At 37.7% G+C, this 22,956-nt stretch overlaps 1 protein-coding gene across 4 annotated transcripts in view; it reads right to left on the bottom strand.

Annotated features, from left to right (window-relative positions):
- The window catches only part of LOC145664449 (DNA topoisomerase 2-binding protein 1-A-like), a 1,008,895-nt gene that overhangs the window by 475,444 nt on the left and 510,495 nt on the right, over positions 1 to 22,956 (bottom strand). For all 4 annotated transcript variants that reach the window (XM_081731135.1, XM_081731136.1, XM_081731137.1 and 1 more), the window contains one exon: positions 1,300 to 1,420. In XM_081731135.1, the coding sequence (XP_081587261.1) occupies positions 1,300 to 1,420 (121 nt within the window). The remainder of the gene's footprint in view (positions 1 to 1,299; positions 1,421 to 22,956) is intronic.

A 22,956-nucleotide genomic window follows, 5' to 3' on the forward strand; every position in this document is an offset into this window, starting at 1 on the left:
TTTATTGTGATTTGAAAATAACTTTATAAAACCACATATCCTATGGTCTTCTGAATTTTTTTCGGCAACACCTTAATCCGCCGCTATAGAACTTCCGTAGTTACTATAGGATTGTGATACGTGATTGTGCCAGGTCTCTTTTGAAAATATTTCAATTTAACATCCCACGATTATGCTCGTTAGGCTAAGGGAGACAGATGGTTAAAGCAAGTAAATGATGGAAGGAGATAGTGGGAGGAAACGGGAGTAACCCGAGAAAACCCATGGACACTATGTTGTCCACAACAAATTTACTTGTCCGGGGATCGAACATGAAACCACATGCACCAGAGGTAAGCGCTCTACCACTGAGCCACCGTTTCCCCGTTTACGGCATTTCCTATTTACCAGTTCCGGCCGTTTCTCTTGATTTGCAAGGTGCACTCACGCTAACTGCCTACAGTACAGGTCCGAATCTATCCTTCTATTCGGCGGCAGCAGTTCGTGATACACAATGCCTTTTAATTCCATCAAACGCACAGCATAATATTCCTGGCGTAAGTGTGGGCTTTTCCATAGACTATGGAGCTTTTCCTCGCTTCGATCACGAATCTTTTCCCATGTCGTTATCGTAGATTATCTACTTTTCCTCACTAACGATCAACCGCTCAGAAATGGTTCGATTTCGTTTCTTTTCAATAGAGATGTGCACACAGAAATACGATCCAGTAAACGTTTCTGAGTTAGACCACGTGACACACAAAGGATGAGCTTATTTTTCAACCACCTTTCTTCAAATCGTTTAACACTGGTGATGGATGTTTAAGTCATTGCCGATGCCATGATTGCTTACATGCCGATCTTGCTCGAGTTTTCCAGAATATCATCTACTTTTGCTTAGAGTTATTTTTTTGGTTGTCCAGCGTGAGAAGCGTCATGGACATCGAAATCTCACAACGAAAACAGACGATCCAACTTTTGGGTGTTGCTTTCGATAATGTATTTTGCCCATAACTCTCATAAATTACTTCACGAGCCTGCTTAATTATAAGAATTCCAAAACTGTTCGCAAATCTACTAGCTTCAACTATCAGCTATCAAATGGCGTTACGACTGACCCGCTGCAACTCATAAATCCTGAGCTCTGAGACACTAACCCTATTTCGTGAGCAAAAATTTCAGTACTTTTTAGACGACTTGATATTATGAAAAATAATTTTTGCACTGAATACTATACTAAACTATCTGTGTAAGATGACCAACATCCTGTATCTAGAACCATGAAATAAAAAGATACTATTTTAATGAGTATGTACATACCTTCTTACTTAAAGGAGATGGTGGTTGTGTTTGCCTGTTTTCTAAATGATACTTTTCTTCATCCGCCGGTCTGCCTAGGCATAAACTTGCAGCTAACCATTCTATAGAGACAATGTGGAGACTGTGAACGATACAATAACTCGATATTACTTAACGTTCATGAGAGCAACTATTGCAAGTTGAGGTTAAATAATTCTACTCACTGATCATCATCAAAAATTATGTATTCACAAAGACCCATATTAATATATAGTACTAGAAATCATTTAAAACACCCGGGTTTGATTCCCGGTGGGAACTCATGTACTTCGGATTCCATGTTAATCAGTAGGTCACGTCTTATATAGCCTCGCTGCTGAAAGGGACGTTAAACTCAAAACCAACTCAACTCACTTAAAACATATACGTTAACCAACAACCATTATTAAAAACTGACTAATTAGCTTCCATTTCCGAGGTTCAGGTAAGCTTTGTCTGTACAACTTATCAATGTCCTAATTCATGAGGATACTGTTCACGGTGGACCAATGCTTCGAACCACCACTTTGATACACTACAAGGTTTAGTCGTCTGCAAGCATAACATGATGTGAAACTAATTACTTCCAACTATTCACTGTTCTTATTAGGCTTCCGTATATGAGAACGTATTCATTAAGACCTTCATTTTCTTATTCGTTCAGTTCAACCTATGAAATTGTTTTAGGAAACATACACTGTTTTGTACATGGAACTGCCTATAAAAGCCTGTCAGATTTTGACAGGCATTATACAGGCGCCTGTTTCGGCGAAAACACATGTAAAGAAAATATTATAGGCCAGGTGATATGCATGTCGAAAAAGTATTAAACTTCTGTTGGAAATTTTGCACGGAAACACGCGTTGTGCACAGCCTGTAAATTAAAATGAGAACATGCAATGTACACGTAGTCACTCACATGCAAGTAAATAGAGGGAATATGTGCATGTAAAGTACCTTGAATGGCTTGTTGGTAACATTCGCAATACAGTAAGAATGAAAAGTACAAGGAAGGTGCCTGTTTATCAACATGTAATATACATGTATGACATTCGCATTACATGTAAATACCATGTATTAGCGTATAGTATGGAAAACGCATGATGTACAATATGTTATTTTACATTTATCATTTTCGTGTACATGCGAAGTGTGTAACTCCCCTACGTGCAGTGTACAGGCAATGTACAGGTGAACGGGAACATGCAATGATCGTGATTACCAATAAATGGATTAAACAGATACGTGTGGTGAACAAGGTGGATTGGAGCTAAACATTCACGTTATAGGCATAGGAGATATGCAATATTCAGGCACAAGTCTCCAATTCGACATTCACTATGCAAGGTCCTGACATATGTATAATACACGGGATTACAACTGAATATATTGCCTGTATTATCTCTGTGTACATGCGAAGTGTGAACCCACCTATATGCAATGTACAGGCAATGTGCAGGTAAACGGAAAATGCAATGATCATGATTGCCAATAAATGGGTCAAACATTTGCATGCAATGAACAAGGTTGATTGGAGTGAATCATTAATGTTACAGGTGTAGGAAACATGTAATATTCAGGCACCAAGTCTCCAGTTTGTCATGCACATATGCAAGGTCCTGACAAACGTATAGTACATTGGAATAGAATTGGACATATTGCCTGTAATATCCAAAGTGTCTACATGCAGTGTACAGGCAATGTACAGATGAATGGGAACATGCAATGATCATGACTGCCAACAAATGGATTAAACAGATACGTGTAATGAGTAAATAGTTTAAACAGGTAAATGCGATGGAAAGGTTGATTAGAGTTAAACATTCACGTTACAGGCATAGGGAACATGCATCAAGTCTCCACTTTGACATGCACATATGCAAGGTGCTGACACATATATACAGACGCGTGCGCAGACCCTTGGATTAGATGGATCAAATAGTAGTAGTACTCTTTAAAATATGCAGCCTACATTCCAATAATCGAATTTGAATTTTACACATTTTATTTCTATATTTTTATTTGAAATAGAGTATCACGCATGACCCACTTTTCGTCACTGTTAAGTACTCGATGGGAGTTGGGTACATAAGGGACGTGCGCAGGAATTTATTTCGGGAAGGGTCCAAAGTTTTTTTGGTGGGGTCCAAAGTTTTTTTGGTGGGGTCCAAACACAATTTCAGGTTAAATTATATTAAAAATTGTAAAATTGCCCCTAAAATTAGACTAAATTTACAAAAAAGTCCGTATTTGGGGGGGGGGGTTTCGGATATAGAAGTAATTCCCCTGTAACACGCAGGTTTTATGTAGCTTATATTACATGTACATGTGATTCAACGTTTAACATGCATGTGATCTATACAATACATACCCAATTCATGAACAGGCAAACTCATGTTACATGTGGCTCCCATGTATATGTTACCACATGTCTCTTCTGCCTTATATATACACATGAAACGTACATGTCTTATGCGTGTCCAACACCTGTGACACGCAAATTTTATGTACACTTAATGCGATGTACTTTACATGTATATTCCGCTAACACGTCCAGTAATTCGCTAACACCTGTATTTCACATGTATTTTACATGTCAATTACATTTTTATCAAATGAAAAGCAGCTGTCGGCAGATTCTCATGAGGTAACGTATATGTCAACTACATGGAATATACCGGTTACGTACATGTCTTTCCACTCTCTACATGTAGTTTACACGCATTTTTCACGTTACAAGGTTGCAGCCCTATCAACATGAAAACTGTTTCCGTGAAATGAACATGTAATGATCTTGAAAAAAATCGATACATGTCTCATTCATTTAAAAGTAATCCATTTTCAGGCGCATGTACAGGAGCCTGTACAAATATGCCTGTTTCACAGGCGCCTGTAAACCACCTGCATTTTCTGTCTGGGACCTAATACTAATTAGAATTAGTTCTGTGATACAGTTAAAAACACATTACTAAGACCAAAGACTATCAAAACTGTATTTCGAAGTACTTTATGATGATAAGTTGACTTTTAAAGATCGCAAATTTCCAGTGGCTTAGGAACAATTAATGGAAATCTCCATCGAAATGAGGCTGAAAATGGAATAATCCTAATAAAATATCCGGAAATTCCTCTCTTCTTTTTGGAAATTTCTTGCGCCGTCTTACATAATCTTGAATCATGCAATTTTCGATACAGCAAAATGCAAGTCTGAGACATGGCATCTCAGCTCTAAGGCTAGCAATTTTGGAGATATTCAGTTCATTTTCTGCAGCATCAATTTAGACATGCTTCCTGGAGCTTTTGTCTTGTTCAGATAGGTGTGTAGGTAGGTAGATAGACAAGACAGGTATACGGAGGGCACAAAAACCGTTATCAATTTTAAGATGTCATTGAATAAAAGGTTATTTGAATACGTTGATAAATCTATGCGAGGATGACAAAACATGTATCATTTTTACAGAAAAATAATTTTCAACCTTATGAATTAAATCTTATATCACTTTTTCGTCATTTTCCGATTTTTCGCTTCGGTAATTGGCCACATGAAGATCCTGAAAAAATCTTATATTGCCTCAATTAAGAATACCCTATTTAGCAGTATTTATTTATTTCATTTACGCCAGTGAAGTGAAAACACAAAGTTGTAATGTGCTCTCCTGCAGAAAAGTGCATGTTTGGCCAGCCTTGTAAAGAAATATTGAACCATGTCTCTTTCCCTTAGAACGAGCATTTTAATCAGAATGAATTATAAAAACCCAGCTTAAGATAGGTACTAATTACGCTCAAAAATTCATTTACAACAGTTCAGCCGTTTCTCTGTTAAGATGTTCATTTTCTTCCCTCATTCATTTTTCTTGAAAAATGAAGGACACTATATACAAGAATGGGAAAGCATGATGCATCACAACCTTCTGAATTAAATTTAAAATACTTCCAGTTCACTAGTGAAAACAAAATATACACTGTTAGATAGGGAATTTTTAATTAAGCCATTATCAACTACTCCCAGTCGGACCCAGTGAGACCAACTACAGAAGCGAAAGCTCAGAAAATGCCCAAAGTGGCATGTTTTGCCACCCTACTACAGATTGAATTTATAAAGGTGAAAAGTTGCTTTCCTGTAAATATAGTATATCACGCTTTGCCATCCTCGTATAGAAATGTGGTGCCGATGGCGATTGAATTGTCACTATCTCTAGACACAACTCCTATCAGTAAAAGACAGTGAGATTGAAATGACATTTACACTACTGTAACGACGTTAGAGTGCATTAAAACCGAAAAATATTTTGGAGTGTAGTGTGCGATCAAAGGAAATTTTGATGTTTATCTACCGACCCACACATCCATTTGAAGCTGAATAAAATATTCAGTGAGACGGGGAAGATACTCTGGCCGATCTTCCACCTCAAAAGAAGTTCTGAATAGCATGAAAGAAGTGTTTCTTCGCAGCCCAGAGACGTTAACATGTAAATCTAGCGGAGAATTACAGGTGTTACCGTCAGCAATATTGAAGATCTTGCCCAAGTGTTTGAAGTTTCATCAGTACAAACTGTAATTGGTACAGGTGTGCCCATAAAATAAGATAAAGCGACATGAGTTTTGCGAGGCTATTTAGACTTTGATTAAGGACGTTGAAACCCTACAGACGATAATTTTCAGCGATGATGCGACCTTCCACATATGTGCAAAGGTGAAAAGACAAAACCAGGACTTGGTGAACAGAGCCATTAACAGTGGCACTGTGAATGCGCTAGAACACTGATATCATCTGTATGTACACTCATGTCCAAAATGATTGTCGCATATCTATAACTGCCTTCTTGTACGAATATAATTTGATAATGATGTTGCAGGGAACTTTTAATACCGATACTATGTGTATAATCGGGAAATGTATATTTGCGGTAAATTTCATAGGAAAGGAATTATAAATACAAAAATTAGAATGAGTAAAACAAAATATTGCTAAATTGACAAGAAAGTTTTATTTTTGTTTTATTGTTATTATTTACTGCTCTTTTGACATGAAATTTTCCACATACATGTCTTTGCCGATTATACACATACTAACATTATAAGAAATACTGGGAGAATTCGTTAGCAAATTATATTCCTACAACAACATATTCAAAGACATGCGACAATAATTTTGGACATGAGTGTACATTTCTAAACAAGACAAGCGAATAAGCCGCAGCGGGCTGGCATGCTTTACTATACCACCAGATTAACAGTGTTGTCAGCTCAATATAAAGCCATATATATATATATATATATATATATATATATATATATATATATATATATTTCAAATAGCGCTACGTCAGGTTACTACATATTTCAAACCTGCATGTTAAACGAACTCACAATACCACACTTGTTATTCAGTGTTACAAACTAAGGATGCTACAATATCACAAATGATGAAAACCAATCAAATTTTATTGGCTTCTTCAACAATAACACCACGAGCGAGACAGACGGGAAAATTTCTTCGTGTCGAAATACTATGCTCATGCCATGACGTATTTCGAATAAATAAGAACGAGGTTACAATGAACTGAAACTAATTTTGTTCAGAAGGCTTTATCTTGGAAAACTTCTAGAAAATAAGTACTACATCAAATCACTTAAATGGTTTTCAATAAACGTGAAGTCTATAATGGAGTTTACAGAATCTACTACCCCAATCTGTTTCATAGAAAATAGTATCGAAGTCTGCAACCCTGCTTAGACTGTCGTAAACGGCACTATGATCTTTACGTCTACTCAAAACGAACGAACACTTAATACTAAGTTGCTATGGACATGGATCCCTCCACCCGCCTCACATGCATTAAAATTATTGTAGAAGTCTCCGAAATGTTGTTGCTTCTCGATGTTTATAATACTGTAGCCCCTTTAGTATGTACCACTAAACAATACTGAATAATAACTGTAATATTGTAGGCTTCTGTTTAACATGTAGATTACAAATATGTAATAATGCCATTTGAAAACATATAGTTAGGTTGGGTTTGCAACACTGGTAATCTGTTGTATTGCAGGGTATGTCAAAGAATTTCCTTGTCGAAATTTGCATGGTACGAAATTTCAGCATATTTTTCCTATTAATTTAAAAGTTACAAGCGCGTTTCAAGATAAGTAGTCAACCTTATATATGCACTTTTTGCGGGAATGTTTGCAAGTTTTCCTGGAGCGACGAGAGATTTATGAGGAATACAGAGTTACTATATTTTTCAGACTTCCAAATAATGATATGCACTAAGAGTCGGAAGTCTTATAAAACTCTCTGTCCGTCGGTCCGTCTGCTTCAACAGACATAAGAGTAAAGACGGTAAAAGCTATCAAAAAGCAGTTTTTTTCCAATCAATTTAGCATCTCAAGAATAGGTTCCACCTCCTTCGATAACCTGTTATTCAAACCGGAAGTGGTTTAAATTAGCCATTTTCAGTTTCAACATTTATCACCTTAAAACACAGATGGTAAGAGATAGCGACAAGTGGCTTTTTGCAACCAATTCAATGTCTCAAGGAAACACACCACCACCCGCAATAATCTCAAAATCGGAAGTGTTTGAAATTTGCTGCTCTGAATTGTCATAAGCTTCTCTTCAAATGTATAAGACATAAAATGTAATAATCAATGTGCAACATAGAACAAAATATACATAGAAAATATATCTAATTACAACTAAGAAGTAGAAAATAACTAAAAATAATAAAATTAAAGGACAAGTTTTAAAACAATCATACTTGAAAGGAAAATATAATTTGAAACCATTTTTTATTTATGCATGGCTAAAGAAAAGAAGGAAACAAAAGTGAGGAGCCCTCATCTGGAGGGCCATTATTCATCTCTTCGAACCCGAAAACTATGAATTCGAACCCAACATCTTTCGTATTCTATCACCTGTACATGCCACTCCTTCCAATCCTAGGAACAGTTTCAATGTCTTACCACCCCTTTCCCTTCCCCCAATATATTTTTCAGATGGTAATTTATACCTACACTAAATTCATTTGGGATTCCTCCAAAAAGTAGGGTTGCAATATTGTAAAATTAGAAAAGCGGGGGATTCTAAACCGTAAGTACTGATGTGAACTTGTGTATTACAAATACTGACCTGGAATCCTTCGATTTATATATATATATATTCATTTCTTTGTTAAGTGATACTTTCAATGTACTTTTCTAACGAAACTAAAGTAAAGTAAATTTAGTTTTTCCCTTTCTCTTTTATTAAGTTCAACAAATGTGAGTCTCGAATTGTAAAGTAAGTATTACAGTAAGATACCTGTAATTGTAAGGATATCTGTAAGGCAAGTTTTCCAGGAAAAAAAAAAAAAAAGCAATATATGGTAGATATTATTCATACGGTTTTCTCTCTAAGAAACACCAAATAATTTCTAAATTTTTAGCATAAGAAAAGTAAAACATATTTAGGAGTCCATCTCTTATAAAAGTTCTAATCATTTTTAAAGATTGCTATTTGAAATCGTACTAACATACAAAATTACCACGGTTTCACAATATCTATATGAAATACAGCATTAACATTTTAAAAGAAAAAATATTAATAATGAATCTAATCTAAACAAAATGCTAAGGATATCGTAATTCAATTTATAATCATTTCTAAATATATAAAGACTAGGTGAACACATAGACTAGGTAAAAACATCGACTTGTTCAGCGTGAGCTTACGCATAAGTTCAAATTTAACTCAATCGCAATTGAGACTGACACACAGATGTACCGGTTTACCTTGAATATAACAACACTTTATCAACAAAGTCATCTTAGATTTTTCTCCACTCAAAAAAGACGGGTGGTTTTTCGTGATTAACACATGATTAAGCGGGGGACGAATATAGGACCTGAAAATCGGGTGGTACCCGCTAAAATCGGGTAATATGGCAACCCTATCCGAGAATCCATGTTGCATCCTACGGTCTACTATATGTTTTTTTTTTTTTTTTTTTGTTTGTTTGTTTGTTTGTTTGTTTTTTCTGAGTCAAAAAGAGTGCGGCCAGTAAATTATTAGCCTGAAGCCCCAATTTCATCTCCCCATGAATATAGCCAAACTTGAATGCAAATGGTAGCTTCCGATGCATAGAACACGCCTGTGAAGGAACCACAGTGGTCAGATATCGCGATCGCGTTCATAGGCGGCACCAGGAGTTTGGTAATGTGGGTGCAGGCTGGAAAAGGATAAGACATAGTAAAACAAATATTAACTCACAAAATTTCTGAGATAAGACCCAAATGAATCTGTTTTCAACGTTGTATTACAATTTACCTGTTCTTACTTTCATATATCTTACCTACGATTACCCTTGTTTCATTTCTGGCCTCCACTATTCACTATTAATCACAAATATTTCTTACTTTCATGCTCGTTTTGCTCTTTCCTAGATCCATATTCATGAATATAGTATTACTGTGCAAAATTAGTATCTTGGAACTGTTAAGTGTTGCAAACTACACACTACTCATTAATGACTAAAACAACAGAGCCCATTAAATATCGTATCTTCCCAACTTTGCAATCGCAGTGCAACGCAAAATTTTTCTCTTGCTTCTCAATTTTACTTTATGAAAAATTAAATATAGTTAGTCACTTCAAAAATTCATTTAGTGTCGTTTGTCGCAAATTGATCGCAAAGTTTTCGTTACGATCACGCAAATCAATATTTAATCGACTCCTATGACTTTTTCACTGCGATGGAGGATATAACTTCGAAACTACACTAAAAATCCGTGAAAGACATCCTTCCTGTCTGCGTGTGTCAGGGGCGTTTGAAGGTGCAGTTACCTATCAAAGACCAAGTTACAAGACGCATACGAAAATACTTCTTTCCCGCGTGATAACCATTCAATGGAAGTGTGCACTTGCATTCCCCTTCTCTTCAAGAGGTCTTATGGAAAAACACCAACCAACCTTTACTAGGTGGCCACTAAATAGCACGAATGCTATTTAACCGAGTCAGGGCAGGAGCGCAGCAGGGGGGCCCCACTGGGATGCGTCCGTAGGGAGATGGCGCTTCAGCGACGGTGGGTATACGCGTTAACGAGGCTTGTGGAAACCTTCTGCTTTCACGACATAAAGATATGCGATAGGCCCCTACATGTTCCAATTATTTTTATAGCTTGCATATTTGTTTTCCAAATATCACTAACGTAAATTTTACAAATATGTGGATCTCGTAACTCTCGGACATTTCTAAGGTTTCTTGTCATGAGTTAGGACACTGACTTCAGATAATTTACGTCGCTTCGTATACTGATTAAAGGCTTCATTACAGGTGAGTCAATGTTTAACTGATTAACGTTCATTATTGTGTTTTTATGTAAATACGCATATCACATGTAAGAACACATTTCCCCCAATTCACTACACTTCTCTCACATGCAACTTCCCTCTTATTAGTTTTCGCTCTACATTTATGTATCTCCCTTCATTACAGCAGGATACATACTTTTAGTTAATAGCACAGTGAGTTTGAACACTGTCAGATCACGCTCTAATGGCAGCACGTTACCTCATATCGTGTTAATCTGCGAATACATATAATACACAATTTAACGTATGTCTGTCTTATTAATCACTCTACAGCGATGACCTTTCTAACGTTTGTTACTCTATTTATCACATTTCGTCTGATTCTGTTCATTTCTCCGTAAATTTTATATTTCGGGGCTGCCATCTGCGGCAGTTAACCCAAAGAAGCTTCATACATGGATACATATGTATGTGAGTTATGGATTTATCAAATTTAGAATTTTTAAATGCACATTTTTTTCTACGGCATCAATTACAAGAGCATCAATCAATTTCAATGGCATCAATCAATTACAATTACTGCTTGAAGATGTGGTTTCTATGCACCCAAGCAAAGTTTCTTGTTTTAACATTTTAATGGCAAATTAATATGATGACATGCGTACATACAATTACAATTCAACTAGCAATTACATCACACTGTTTGCCAAAGACGCTCTTCCAACATATCCTAATACTGATGCCAGAACTCTCTGCACTTTTGAGCCTTAAGATCTCAAAAATAATCCCTGAGTTTTACTATTAAAAAACTGTATGATAGTAACTAACTTACGAGAGACTTTTATGAGTGACTTAAGAAATCACTCAAATATATCCAAACATAGGAAACAATAAATATACAAAATAGAAAGGATTATTGTAGAAAATCTGAAAATCGAAGTCAATGTGGGTGCAGCTACACCCACTGCATCCACTGTGGCGACGCCTATGATCACGTTCCTAAGGTGTGGGATGTCACGAGACGACGCCAGTATCGAGGCGCAGCTGCGAGATCGCCTCTTCACGTCCCGAGGGTATTTGTATAAGGTGTGAAGCTAACACTTATAGTGGTCACATACACGGCTCAGTATCGTATTAAACTCATTCATCAAGCTCGTTGTTTCTATCTTTTCTTCTCTCAACTCAATGTATTCGTGTTTGGTGCTTATAATTGAACAAAACGATTACATTGCACTCGTTTTCAATGCCTTATTGAGCTTATTTGAGAACTATGCCGGTCGATTGTATTGGATGCAAAACGCAAAAACGGAAGGATTCTGGTAAATTTTATTCGGCGTGACTATTTAGTGATTCGATTCAGTATCTAAAAGAAGTGCGAGCTATTGCAAACACACGGCAAAAGCTGCTCGATCCAATCCCTCAGATTCCAGAAAAAAGCCAAGTATGTGAGCTCTGCTGCAAGTGGCTGAAAAGAGTGGTGGACGAAGGCGCTGAAACGGTGTTGAACTAAGCTTCGACGCTTCATTCTTCTGTAGAGGGAAAACTTCGCAAAATCAGTGTATTTTCGGCTGCCGAAAACCAGAAATACTCGTTTCAGTCAAGGGCAAATTGCGACACATGTTGATGATGGAGTATAGCAGAATGTGTGCGACATAAGTTGGCCTGCAGAATTATTGGCCATTATGAAACAAATTAAGGACTCAGTCTGCGGAAGAGTTGGCGGAAATGGAATAGTTCCATCATCAATGTTATCAACAACTGAAATCGGGTACTTGCTTCTCGGTGTTTGATAAGAAGGAACCAGATGGTGACTGGATTTTGGATGATATATTTGGCAAATGAGTCGGCTATGATATGGATCAGTTTCGGAAGATTTGCTCGTTCACATCCAATTGTAAGCCCGTCGAAGTCGCCGTGTTTTTGGTTAGATTGCGCACCTACTTGTCGTACTATCAGATCGGTTCACTGTTCGTCATCTCGAAGTCCACTGTCGGCGATAATGTTACGGCAGCTCGAAGGGATTTGCTTCTTAGACTAGTTCCAGAACTTTTGGATCAGAACTAGAAAAACTTTGGCCAGTCACAATACTCCACTTCCGAAGGCGTTATACAGAATGGACAATGATGCTGTGACAATATGCTGGGGCTCAACGTATAGACTCGTCCATAAGTCTGCGAACTTCGCCAAGCAAAAGGAGCTCTGCAGCGGGCAAAAGAAGTCATGGTCTGTGTTTGCCCAAATGGATTTGTCGCTTTTGTCTTTGGTCTTTACAATGCGCATTATAGCGATGCCACCTTCTCTCGGATTCGATTTCACGAAGCACTGAGAACGTTAGGTGATGTCCACGTCTGCGACAGGGTTTTAGGGACGTAGTTGCACATTCGAAGAGATGAGGTTCCACGTGAAAATTCCTGCATCTGGAAATGGTAAACAATTAGCGACAGAGGCTGCCAATTCGAATCGTTTCGTAACGAAGATCAGATGGGTGATTGAGCAGGTTTCTGGTCGTTTGAAGAAAAAAATTCCCGACTTTTCGCCATTGCTGCACACAACAGCACTCTTGACCATGATTTTGAAATGGTTCTGATCGGGTCTGGTCTTCTAAATCTCTTTCACCAACCCATTTTGAGCGATCGAAATTGTCTAGATACTGCTCGATCGTTTCGGTGATTCTGATGACACTTGTCAAGGATCTCAATTTGACGCAGAAGCGTATGGTGTTTAAACCAATCGAGGGCAGTAGTAAGCTATTCGAAATCCAACTCCTGCAAATGTCATTGGAGGAGCTGTATGAAATAACTTTCGGCCCATTCCAATTGCGCAACACTTTGGGTTACTACGCCCAGCACACAGCATTCCATGAAAATGGTTTTATCGGCCAATATAAAAGACCAGCGCGCGCCGGGCTTGGCGTTCAGATTGATTTCAGCGACTTCGACGTCGCGGAGCCCATTCTGCCTAAGGCCAAAATGAAGTCAAGATATCGCAATCGAACTGAACACTACATATTTGTGCTGCCGGACAGGGTGAAGGCAGGTAGAGTGTCAATCATTGCTTACTACCGTACATGTGAGCCTGGAGCGCGTACAGTAAGATGTAGTTCACACGTGGCCACCACTGTTTAGTACTTCTCTTACGGCCACAACCATGAGTTTGTTGTGTCCGGTCATCGATTGTCCAACGTTTCTCTTCGCATTGAAAATGCTTCCGATGATGAGGATGTTTCTGATTGAATTTCATAAACTAAAGTGCTACGTCGATGCTGGCGCCATCTCGTGGCATCCCACATCTCTGGAATGCGATATCTCAGGAACGGTGCATTATACCACTCTGGTTCCTTCACAGCTGTGTTCTATGCATCGGAATCTATCGATTGCAATCACGTTCGGGCAAATTCATGGGGAAATGAAATTGGGGCTAAACTTGGCCGCACTGTTTCACTAGATATATAAATATACAGTGGCGTAACTAAAGGTTTGGGGGCCATCCCGCAGACAGCGTGGAGTGGAACCTCTTCTCTACGTCCCAGTTCACGATTTGGGGGCCCTCTGATACCTTGGACCCCCGCAATGGGTGGTCTGCGGGGCCCTTATTTACGCCCCTGTAAATATATTATAGTAACAACGGAATATTGTAACACCACCCGACTGTCGTCGTTGTGCAAAACTTCATCATAATATGACGTAGAGAAATGACTTAAATTAAGGTTTTAAAGATTTAATATCAAAGTTGAAACATCGCAAGTTAAAGAAAAGCACGTAATAACAAATCTCACATTTACAAATAATTTCGACTTAAACTAGCTGCGACTACATTTAATTCAAAATTGAACTTCCGGAATCCACACTACGAGCGTAGCTAAAAGGAAAAAAAATAAGGACAGTCGGGATTCGAACTTAGGATCATCCACGTAGGAGTCCTTTACACTAAATTTTCATCTAACACATAATGACGTAAACGCGCAATGTTTTAAAGTTATAGGTTCGCTTCCAAGTGACATCCACATGCGCATTTCCATTGCTTTGCTTTGTTTTGTTTAAAAAAAAAAAAAAAAGTTTTATTTTCAAAAGTCTAACATGTTTACGACGAGAGTCATTTTCCACTACAGCTTCGCAAAAGATGATTTATGTCTGACAACTGAGTATTTGGCATTACTTTATCAGAAGGTTCTATCAAATATAACTCAATTAGTAACAAAAATGTATTGCATTAAAAGTATTTCTGCACAAGGGGAAGTTCATTGTGCACCCTATAACTAAGCTACAAGAGGTCAGCGGCGCAAACACCGAGTTAACTTTTAGAGTATTCCACTCTATCAGTTTATCAACGTAGTTAAGGGAAATTATATGAATGACTGCGTAGAGTTCTCCGTGGCTGAATGGATCAAGTGGTTCAATAGCTAAGAGGTTCGTAGTGATGGTTCGTAAGAGTCTTGGTCTTGCAGTTTTTGCAAGAGTCTTAAATGCAAGACCAAGACTCTTGCGCAAGGTTGTTGCACAAGTACCGGTATTACTTGATTTTTTTATAGAATGTAAAAAAGAAGGAAAAAAATCATTACATTTCTTACTTAAATTTCTTGGATTCAGTAAAAATGCCGCTGGAGTGAATATGTTCCCAGTAGTTTATACAATTCATGTGAATCGATCTGCCTCTGTAGCATATAGCAACAGTATGTCGTTTTCTGAATTGGTTGTTCGCGTTTTCTGTAGGTATTACTCGTTTTCAAGCCACACAGGTGTCATCTTGCACCATGTCAGGTTTTTTTGGTGGACAAACACCGTGTGCGTGGGTTTTCTCGGGTTTTTGTTTCCTCCTACTTTCTTCATTCCACGATTTCAGTCATTTCTTATCCTCACCGTCTCCCTTAGCCTTGGTGCATAAACGTGGGACGTTAAACTAGATACTTCATTTCATTTCAAGGCATATTAGTGGTGTTCTTCTTCCAAAACTGAAGAGAAATGAAATGTTGATTTGCTGTGTCATGGCAAATATTAATATATCGGAAACTAATTTACAGTTATCGGGAAACAGTGTGCATACCTGTCCTTTATGTTTAAAAACGTTTCCAACAAGAAAAGGACTAAATATTCACAACACTCGTAAACATGCTGAAGTAGAAACTCATAGTGTTTGTGAAGCAGAGGAATTTGCGACAGAACTGGGTATGTTAAAATCTAATGTTTTCATTCTGAAAAGAATTCCCCGAGGAGCTCGATATGCTGTTGCTAAGAAGTTGGCTTCTATCATCGCAGATTGTGTACACCAAAATGACACCTCTGCCTGGAAAAAATTATTAAGTTTCTGTTATTATGGACTCCATATACCAACTGAGAGAAAGAATAAATCTCTCACCAATCTCGTGAAAGAGAACCTAAATTTGTCTTCTCCGCCAACAAATTGCTTCAAAAAGAAGAAAAAATCAGAGCTTTACAAAAAAAGTGGCAGCGAAAATTTCGGATTTTGACACAAAAGGTGCAATTCGATTGCTAAGCTCAGATGACACATTGGCCCCGGTATATATAAGCTTCTCGCCAACAAACACCCCACGCCATCTAGGAAACTCTCGTTTCCAGATCCTCCTTTAGAATGTGATCCTGTTCTAACGGTGGATGCTAAGATGGTTTCAAGAGCTATCTACAGTTTTCCCAGTGGTTCAGTTCCAGGCATTGATGGCTTATCTCCACAACATCTAAAGGATTTGATATCAAAATCGGCAGAGGAAGCAGCTGAAATATTATTGGAAAATCTAACGAGGTTAATCAATCTTATTTTGAGTGAAAGCGTGCCTCAAGATATGCGAAAATATTTCTTTGGAGCCACACTTTGTGCACTCTGTAAGAAAGAAGGCGGAATTCGTCCAGTAGCTGTGGGTTGCACCTTAAGAAAATTGGCTTCTAAGCTGCAGTGTTTATCAGCAATGCTCTTCCTATTTTCAGCCCAACCAATCAGGATTCGCAACGAAAAGAGGGTGTGAAGCAATTATGCATTCAACTCGAATTTTCATCAAGAACCATGAAAATTGACAGCACGTCATTCTCAAAATAGACTATAAAAATGCCTTTAATACAGTGGAACGTAATATCATGTTAAGTGAAATAAAGCAACAGCTCCCTGCCACCTACCCCCTTTTCTGGCAAAGCTATGTTTGTCCATCAATGCTGTTTTTTGGTGAGAAAACAATACTGTCCCAGGTCGGTTGCCAACAAGGAGATCCCACTGGCCCAATGCTTATCAGCTTATCAAGCCATCCTATACTTCGTAAATTATCATCTGAACTAAACTTATTTTATCTGGATGATGGTATTTTGGGTGGTTCCCCACAATCCGTTTTGCAGGGTGTGAATATTTTGTTAGCAGAGTCTAAACGCATTGGTTTAGAAGTTAATCCTTCTAAATGTGAACTGTTTTTCACATCTGGTCAAGAGAACTCCACTATTGTATCACAACTTCAACAGCTTCTTCCTGGTCTTCGAACAGTTAATATGAACCAGTTATTTCTTCTAGGTGCTCCACTGCATGAAACAGGTTACGAAATAGCTTTTAAGAAAACAGCTTAAAACTGTTGTTGAATGGTTAAAAATTTTACCATCTCACTTGGCATATTTCCTTCTAAAAAAAATTGCACGGGTATACCAAGGTTACAATATTTTCTTCGAACTACTCCAACATGGTATATGCCATCTCTACTTCTCTAAATGAATGCCTGGCTGAAAAGAGCATTAGAGTCTATTGTAAATACATGTATATCTAAAAATCAAACACAATGGAAACAAGCTAGTCTTCCAATTCGTTTCGGAGGTTTGAACATCCACAGAGTCTCCGACCTCAGTCTTCCAGCTTTTGTTTCCTCTTGTTATGGGGTGAGTCCACTCATTTCCAACATTCTTAAATTCCCGTTGATGATGTGGTCATTCATCACTTGACAGAGGCAATTGACGTATGGAGTTCTTATATGAAAATGATATACCATCCACATTGGAAGTACAGAAAAGCTGGGACAAAATAATCTTAAAATCCATTATTGAACAAGAGCTATTCTTGGATAATGTATTTGATAAAGATAGCTTTAAGACCTTACAAGAAAAAGAATCTGGCGCATAGTTGCATCAATTCCATCGAGGAATATTGGAACTTTCATGGATAACAATTCTTTTCGTCTTTGTATTGCTCTACGCCTTGGCATGAACATGTGTAAAAAATTTACATGCATTTGCCGGGAGCAAATCAATGAAAAGTGTTTGCATCCATTGAGCTGTCCCAAAAGCGCAGGAAGAGTGTCCCGTCACGTTGAATTAAATGGTATTCTAAGGCGTGCTTTGGCCAGCATAGACGTGCCATCAATTTTAGAACCATCAGGTTTATCAAGGGATGATGGGAAAAGACCAGATGGCATCACGTTAATCCCCTGGGAAAAAGGGCAATGTCTAGTATGGGATGCCACTTGTGTTGATACTTTTGCAGCTTCTCATATCGTATCAACATCTAAGGAAGCTGGAAGTGCGGCAGAAACAGCGTGCAGACGAAAACATTTAAAATATACATACTTAAAAGAGGACCATATTTTCATTCCTTTTGCTGTTGAAATAATGGGTGTTTTCAGCAAAGAGGCAAAGAATCTAGTGAAACAAATTGGTTCACAGCTGGTTGTGAAAACAGGAGATCCGCGGAGCAAACAATTTTTAGTACAAAGACTCAGTTTAGCAATTCAGTGGGGAAACGCAACTTGTATTTTTAAATCATTCCCCTCTGCTCCTATTATGGAAGAAGTTTTTTATATATATATTAAATAGTTGTAGGGGATATTGAGGACGAAGATCGGCCTAAGTACCAAGAACACTAATTCTTTTAATCCAAATTTCTAATACTTGTACTTTATTTGTATCAATAGTTTACTATATATTATTCTATGTATAGGATTGTGATGTAATCAGTATTGTATGTGCATTTTTTCTCTTGGCGCATAGTGGCTGTATGCTGTTGTGTCAATAAATCACGAAATTGCATTTTGTTCAAGAGAAATGTAGTATTGAACATCGGTAATTCCGTTTACCATTAATTCCGACTACATCCGTTGGAAATTTTTTAAGGTGTGCTCATAAAATGAATATCGAAAATAACATTTTCATGACATTGATAAAAACTTAGTGCATATGACCGCAAGTTTGATTTCATGGGCGGATGCTTATACGTTGAATAATTGTTTATCAATATAACTTTTAGCCTCCTTAGATATACGGCATGTTGAGGATTGAGCGATATAACATTATACTACAACAATAAATCTGTATTATAAAATTGAAAGTGATTATGTTCGTGACTCCTAATGTCTTCAACCACCCACCCGATCTCGATCAAATTCTTAACATAGAAGTTCAGGCCTGGAACGATTTTTATCGTTTTACTTCGACGGTGCAACATAGGGGAGGGGAAGGGGGATATATATTTAAAAAATAAAAATAAAACTGACTGTCTTTGTGACTTCTTCATTCTTGAACCAGCCGATCGATCTCAATAAAATTTTCAACATAGATTAGGTTCGGAGTTGGGGTGTTTTTTTCATACCACTTTGACGGTAGAACTTAGGGAAGGAGAGGTGAAAATGTACAAAATAAATAAAACTTAGTAACTCTTGAACCACCCGACCGATCTCGATAACATTTTCAACATAGATGAGGTTCGAACCTGAGATGGTTTCTGTCATATCACTTTGACGGTGCAGCTTAGGGGAGAGTGAGGGGTAATATATATATAACTTATCGAAAATGATTTAATATTAATGTCGAATCTATAGTTTTCGAAGTCCCTGAGTTGAATATTGACACTTTCGATACCGTTTACGACCAAATTCAGCCCCGTAACTTGGGGGAGGGGGATATACATAAAAACGATTAAAAATGACCAAATATTAGTGTCGAATCCATAGTTTTCGGGGTCGCTAAGATGAACAGTGATACTTCCGATCCCGTTCAAATGCAAATTCAGCACCGCAACGTGGGGGAAATGGAGGAAGAAGATATATAAAAATTATCGAAAATGATCATTATCAATGTCGAACAGACACACTTCAGATGCCGTGCCTTTCAACATGGGGGAGGAGGAGATATATAAATTTATTGAAAATGATCGATATTTACCAGTGCCGAATCCACAGTTTTCGGGGTCTCTGAAATGAACAGTGACCTTCTGATGCCTTTTAAATCCAAATTCAGCTCCGCAAGTTTGGGAGGAGGAAGGGAGAGAAATATATAAATCACCAAAAATGTCCAATATCAGAGAACGCTTTAGTAATAGTAAAAAGTATGACTAACGAAACATATTATTATTTTTTTAAATTTAACTTAACGAAGTGGGTAATTGATGCTTGTAATCCATATTCACAAGTGAGACTGATTTTGTACAGTTATTTCAAATAACTAGGAATTTGATGCCGTTATTTTGTATTTCTAATAGGGGAGAGGGGGAGACATGGTACACGGGGCACGTATTTCTTCACTGTGAAGAGGTAAATGGACAACAGTTTAATGTTGGCAACATTGGTGAAAAACGAACATCGTGAGGCACAGTTGTTGGATGGCCGCAACGTTCTTTTCTCTGTGCAGAAAAAACTTGATTTCTTAGAGCAAAGGTAAGTTTTCACTTATGCCTTTGTAAGCTTATATTTGTAATAAGCACTGGATTTTTGAAAACTGATGTATGTCGCATGAAAGTGTAATTCTTTACAAATAATTTCATTTATGTTAAATTGCCCTGCGTGGAGTAATTTTGTCAGTTATAGGAATTAATGATCCTGAAGTTCAGTTGGGGCACATTAGTACAAATGCATGTGGGATGGATTGGTACGGACCAATGTGCTCCCACCTGTTTGTACCAATCTACCCCTTTCATTTGTAATTATAAAGGTAGACTACACTTTGTGCATTTCTCACGTATCACAGTTTTCATTGTGATTAACATCAAGTAGAAAAAGTTACTAATAATAGGCCTATAGGCTATCTCATGTGTGATCGCTTGACTTCCGTAATCAAAGCATAAAAATAAATTAACCAAAGTAATATGGAAAACTTTCCTTTTATTATATTTCCGACTTCCGGAACTATAGGTATAGCCGATAGCTACACAAGCTTTCGAACGGAAAATTATCTAACCTTTTAGGAGCCATGATAGCAAAAATGTAAAGATTCTTTCCCCCAGGTCATAACATGCGAGTGATTTTAAAAGGCACATATTTAGCTAAATCAACCTCAAATATATATTTGTACACGGACGCTAAAAGCCAGCGTATGGTAAGCGTCATATTTATTCGACTTTCAGCAACATATATTAAAGTTATTCCTCGAAGTTCTTGAAACTTTAATATTATAAAGGTAACCAAGAAAGTTATGTCGCTTGTTGTGGAGGTCTGTGTTCAATTCGCCCTAACACCGTGAGTTGAATACGAATGGAGATAAGGCGAAGGTCAGTTGTTGGTGTAGATATACCCAATATACTACCTGATTGTGGCAGTTCAGTTACACAATGAACTTGCATAAGGACAAAGTGAAAATGGGACCTCCACAGAGAGCCCTAAGGACGAGTATGGTGTACACGTTCAAACTGGGGTCAAACTCCGCTGTAGCAAGGCAGAAGATATGCCAGGCCTTTGGTGAGGGTGTCGTGACTACGCGGACAGTGCAAAGGCGGTTTAACAAGTTTAAAGACGGTGACGTAACACTGGAAGGCGCACCACGTGCCAAAAGACCAACACAGGTATAAAATGGAGATCACGCAGCACCTAAGGCGAACAGTGGCCAGACATGTGATTAACTGAGACTACAATTCAGTGTGAGTGAAGAAACCTTCGGCAACACCTCCATCAACTTGGGAAGCACTACAAGTTGGGTCGATGGGTACCACATGATTGGATCCCGGCCAGAATGCAACGTGAGCAGATACCTGTGTTTCTTTGCTGGCTTGTTTGAGGAAAAGGCCATTTCTGGACAGGATGTTGACATATGATGAAAAGTGGGTCCTGTACGAATCTCCACGGCGCCGTCATAATTGGTTAGCATCCCATGAACCGGTTCAAAAACAGCCGAAACCAGCACTCCACCAGAAGAAGGTCCTCCTGTGTGTTTGGTGGAATGCTCATGGCATCGTACATTGGTAATTGCTACCAGCTGGTCAGAGCATCAATTCAACTGTGTACTGTCAGCAATTGGTTTGTATTCAAGAATAACTCAAAACTCTGGAGCGAGCACATCTGAATCGCAAAGGGGTCCTCCTGTTGCAGGACAACAATAAGCCCCACATGGTTAGGATGACCCGGGACACCATTCTGTGCCTTGGATGGGAAACACTACTGCATCCGCCACACTCTTCGGACATTGCACCATCCGCATATCACTTGTTCTACCGCGATGGAATCTATGGCCTTCTAGAACGTTCGCAGAAGGTCGTCGATGCTGATGGGACTATTTTTGATCTTCCACGTACGACTTAGGGGACATATCGATGTTGTGGGTGAAAAAGCGATAGAGTTTTTCGATTACCTTTATAATAACAAAGCTCCGCCTCCTTTGGAGACAATTGGTACCGCTCGAACCAAAAGTATAATATATTTTCCAGTTAGTAGTTCAGGTATGAATGATTTCAAAATTTTGTAAACTGTAGATAGCCCTTGGATTATTTACTTCTATTTTTCCTTATAGAAACAAAACCTCGTTTATAGTACGTTTTTGTCTTTGTAAATAGCTTGCGGAACTTCTAAATTTTGATGAGAACACAAGCAAGCATTTGATTCTTTATTTTATTTATTTTATTATTATTATTATTATTATTATTATTATTATTATTATTATTATTATTATTATTATTATTATTATTATTATTATTATTATTATTACCTTCAAATTCTTTTTATGAAACATGTTTTTATTTTGCATTTTTGCTGCTGTAGATCCTTAAATCTATTGTTGAAATACTCATGGAAAAATAAAACAAAAAATTACATTATTTCAATTATCAAAATTCTGTGTGATATTTCACTTTGCTCGTACCAATCTGCTCCTACATGGGGAAGATCGGTACAGATTGCAGACTTTTCGTAAAACGTAATTTACTCCAGGTAGAATATTAGTAGAAACAATATTGTACATTGTAAATGTAGCTAAAGAATCACAGTTTAAGTAGGAAAAAATCATGTTTCTCAAGCCCACGGTATGTTCTAAAATCTCGGGTAAGTAAAAATCGTGCCAATGTCCCTCCCTCTTCCCTAGATTAAAAGTATTCATATCAATTGAGTTTACACGAAAGACATAGACAATTGAGTCGTTTTCAGTTTCGAATTATTCTAAAATATTAAGAGGTTTGGT

Source organism: Thermobia domestica, chromosome 11 (assembly GCF_964235325.1).
Source record: "Thermobia domestica chromosome 11, izTheDome1.hap1.1, whole genome shotgun sequence".
Classification (NCBI taxonomy): domain Eukaryota; kingdom Metazoa; phylum Arthropoda; class Insecta; order Zygentoma; family Lepismatidae; genus Thermobia; species Thermobia domestica.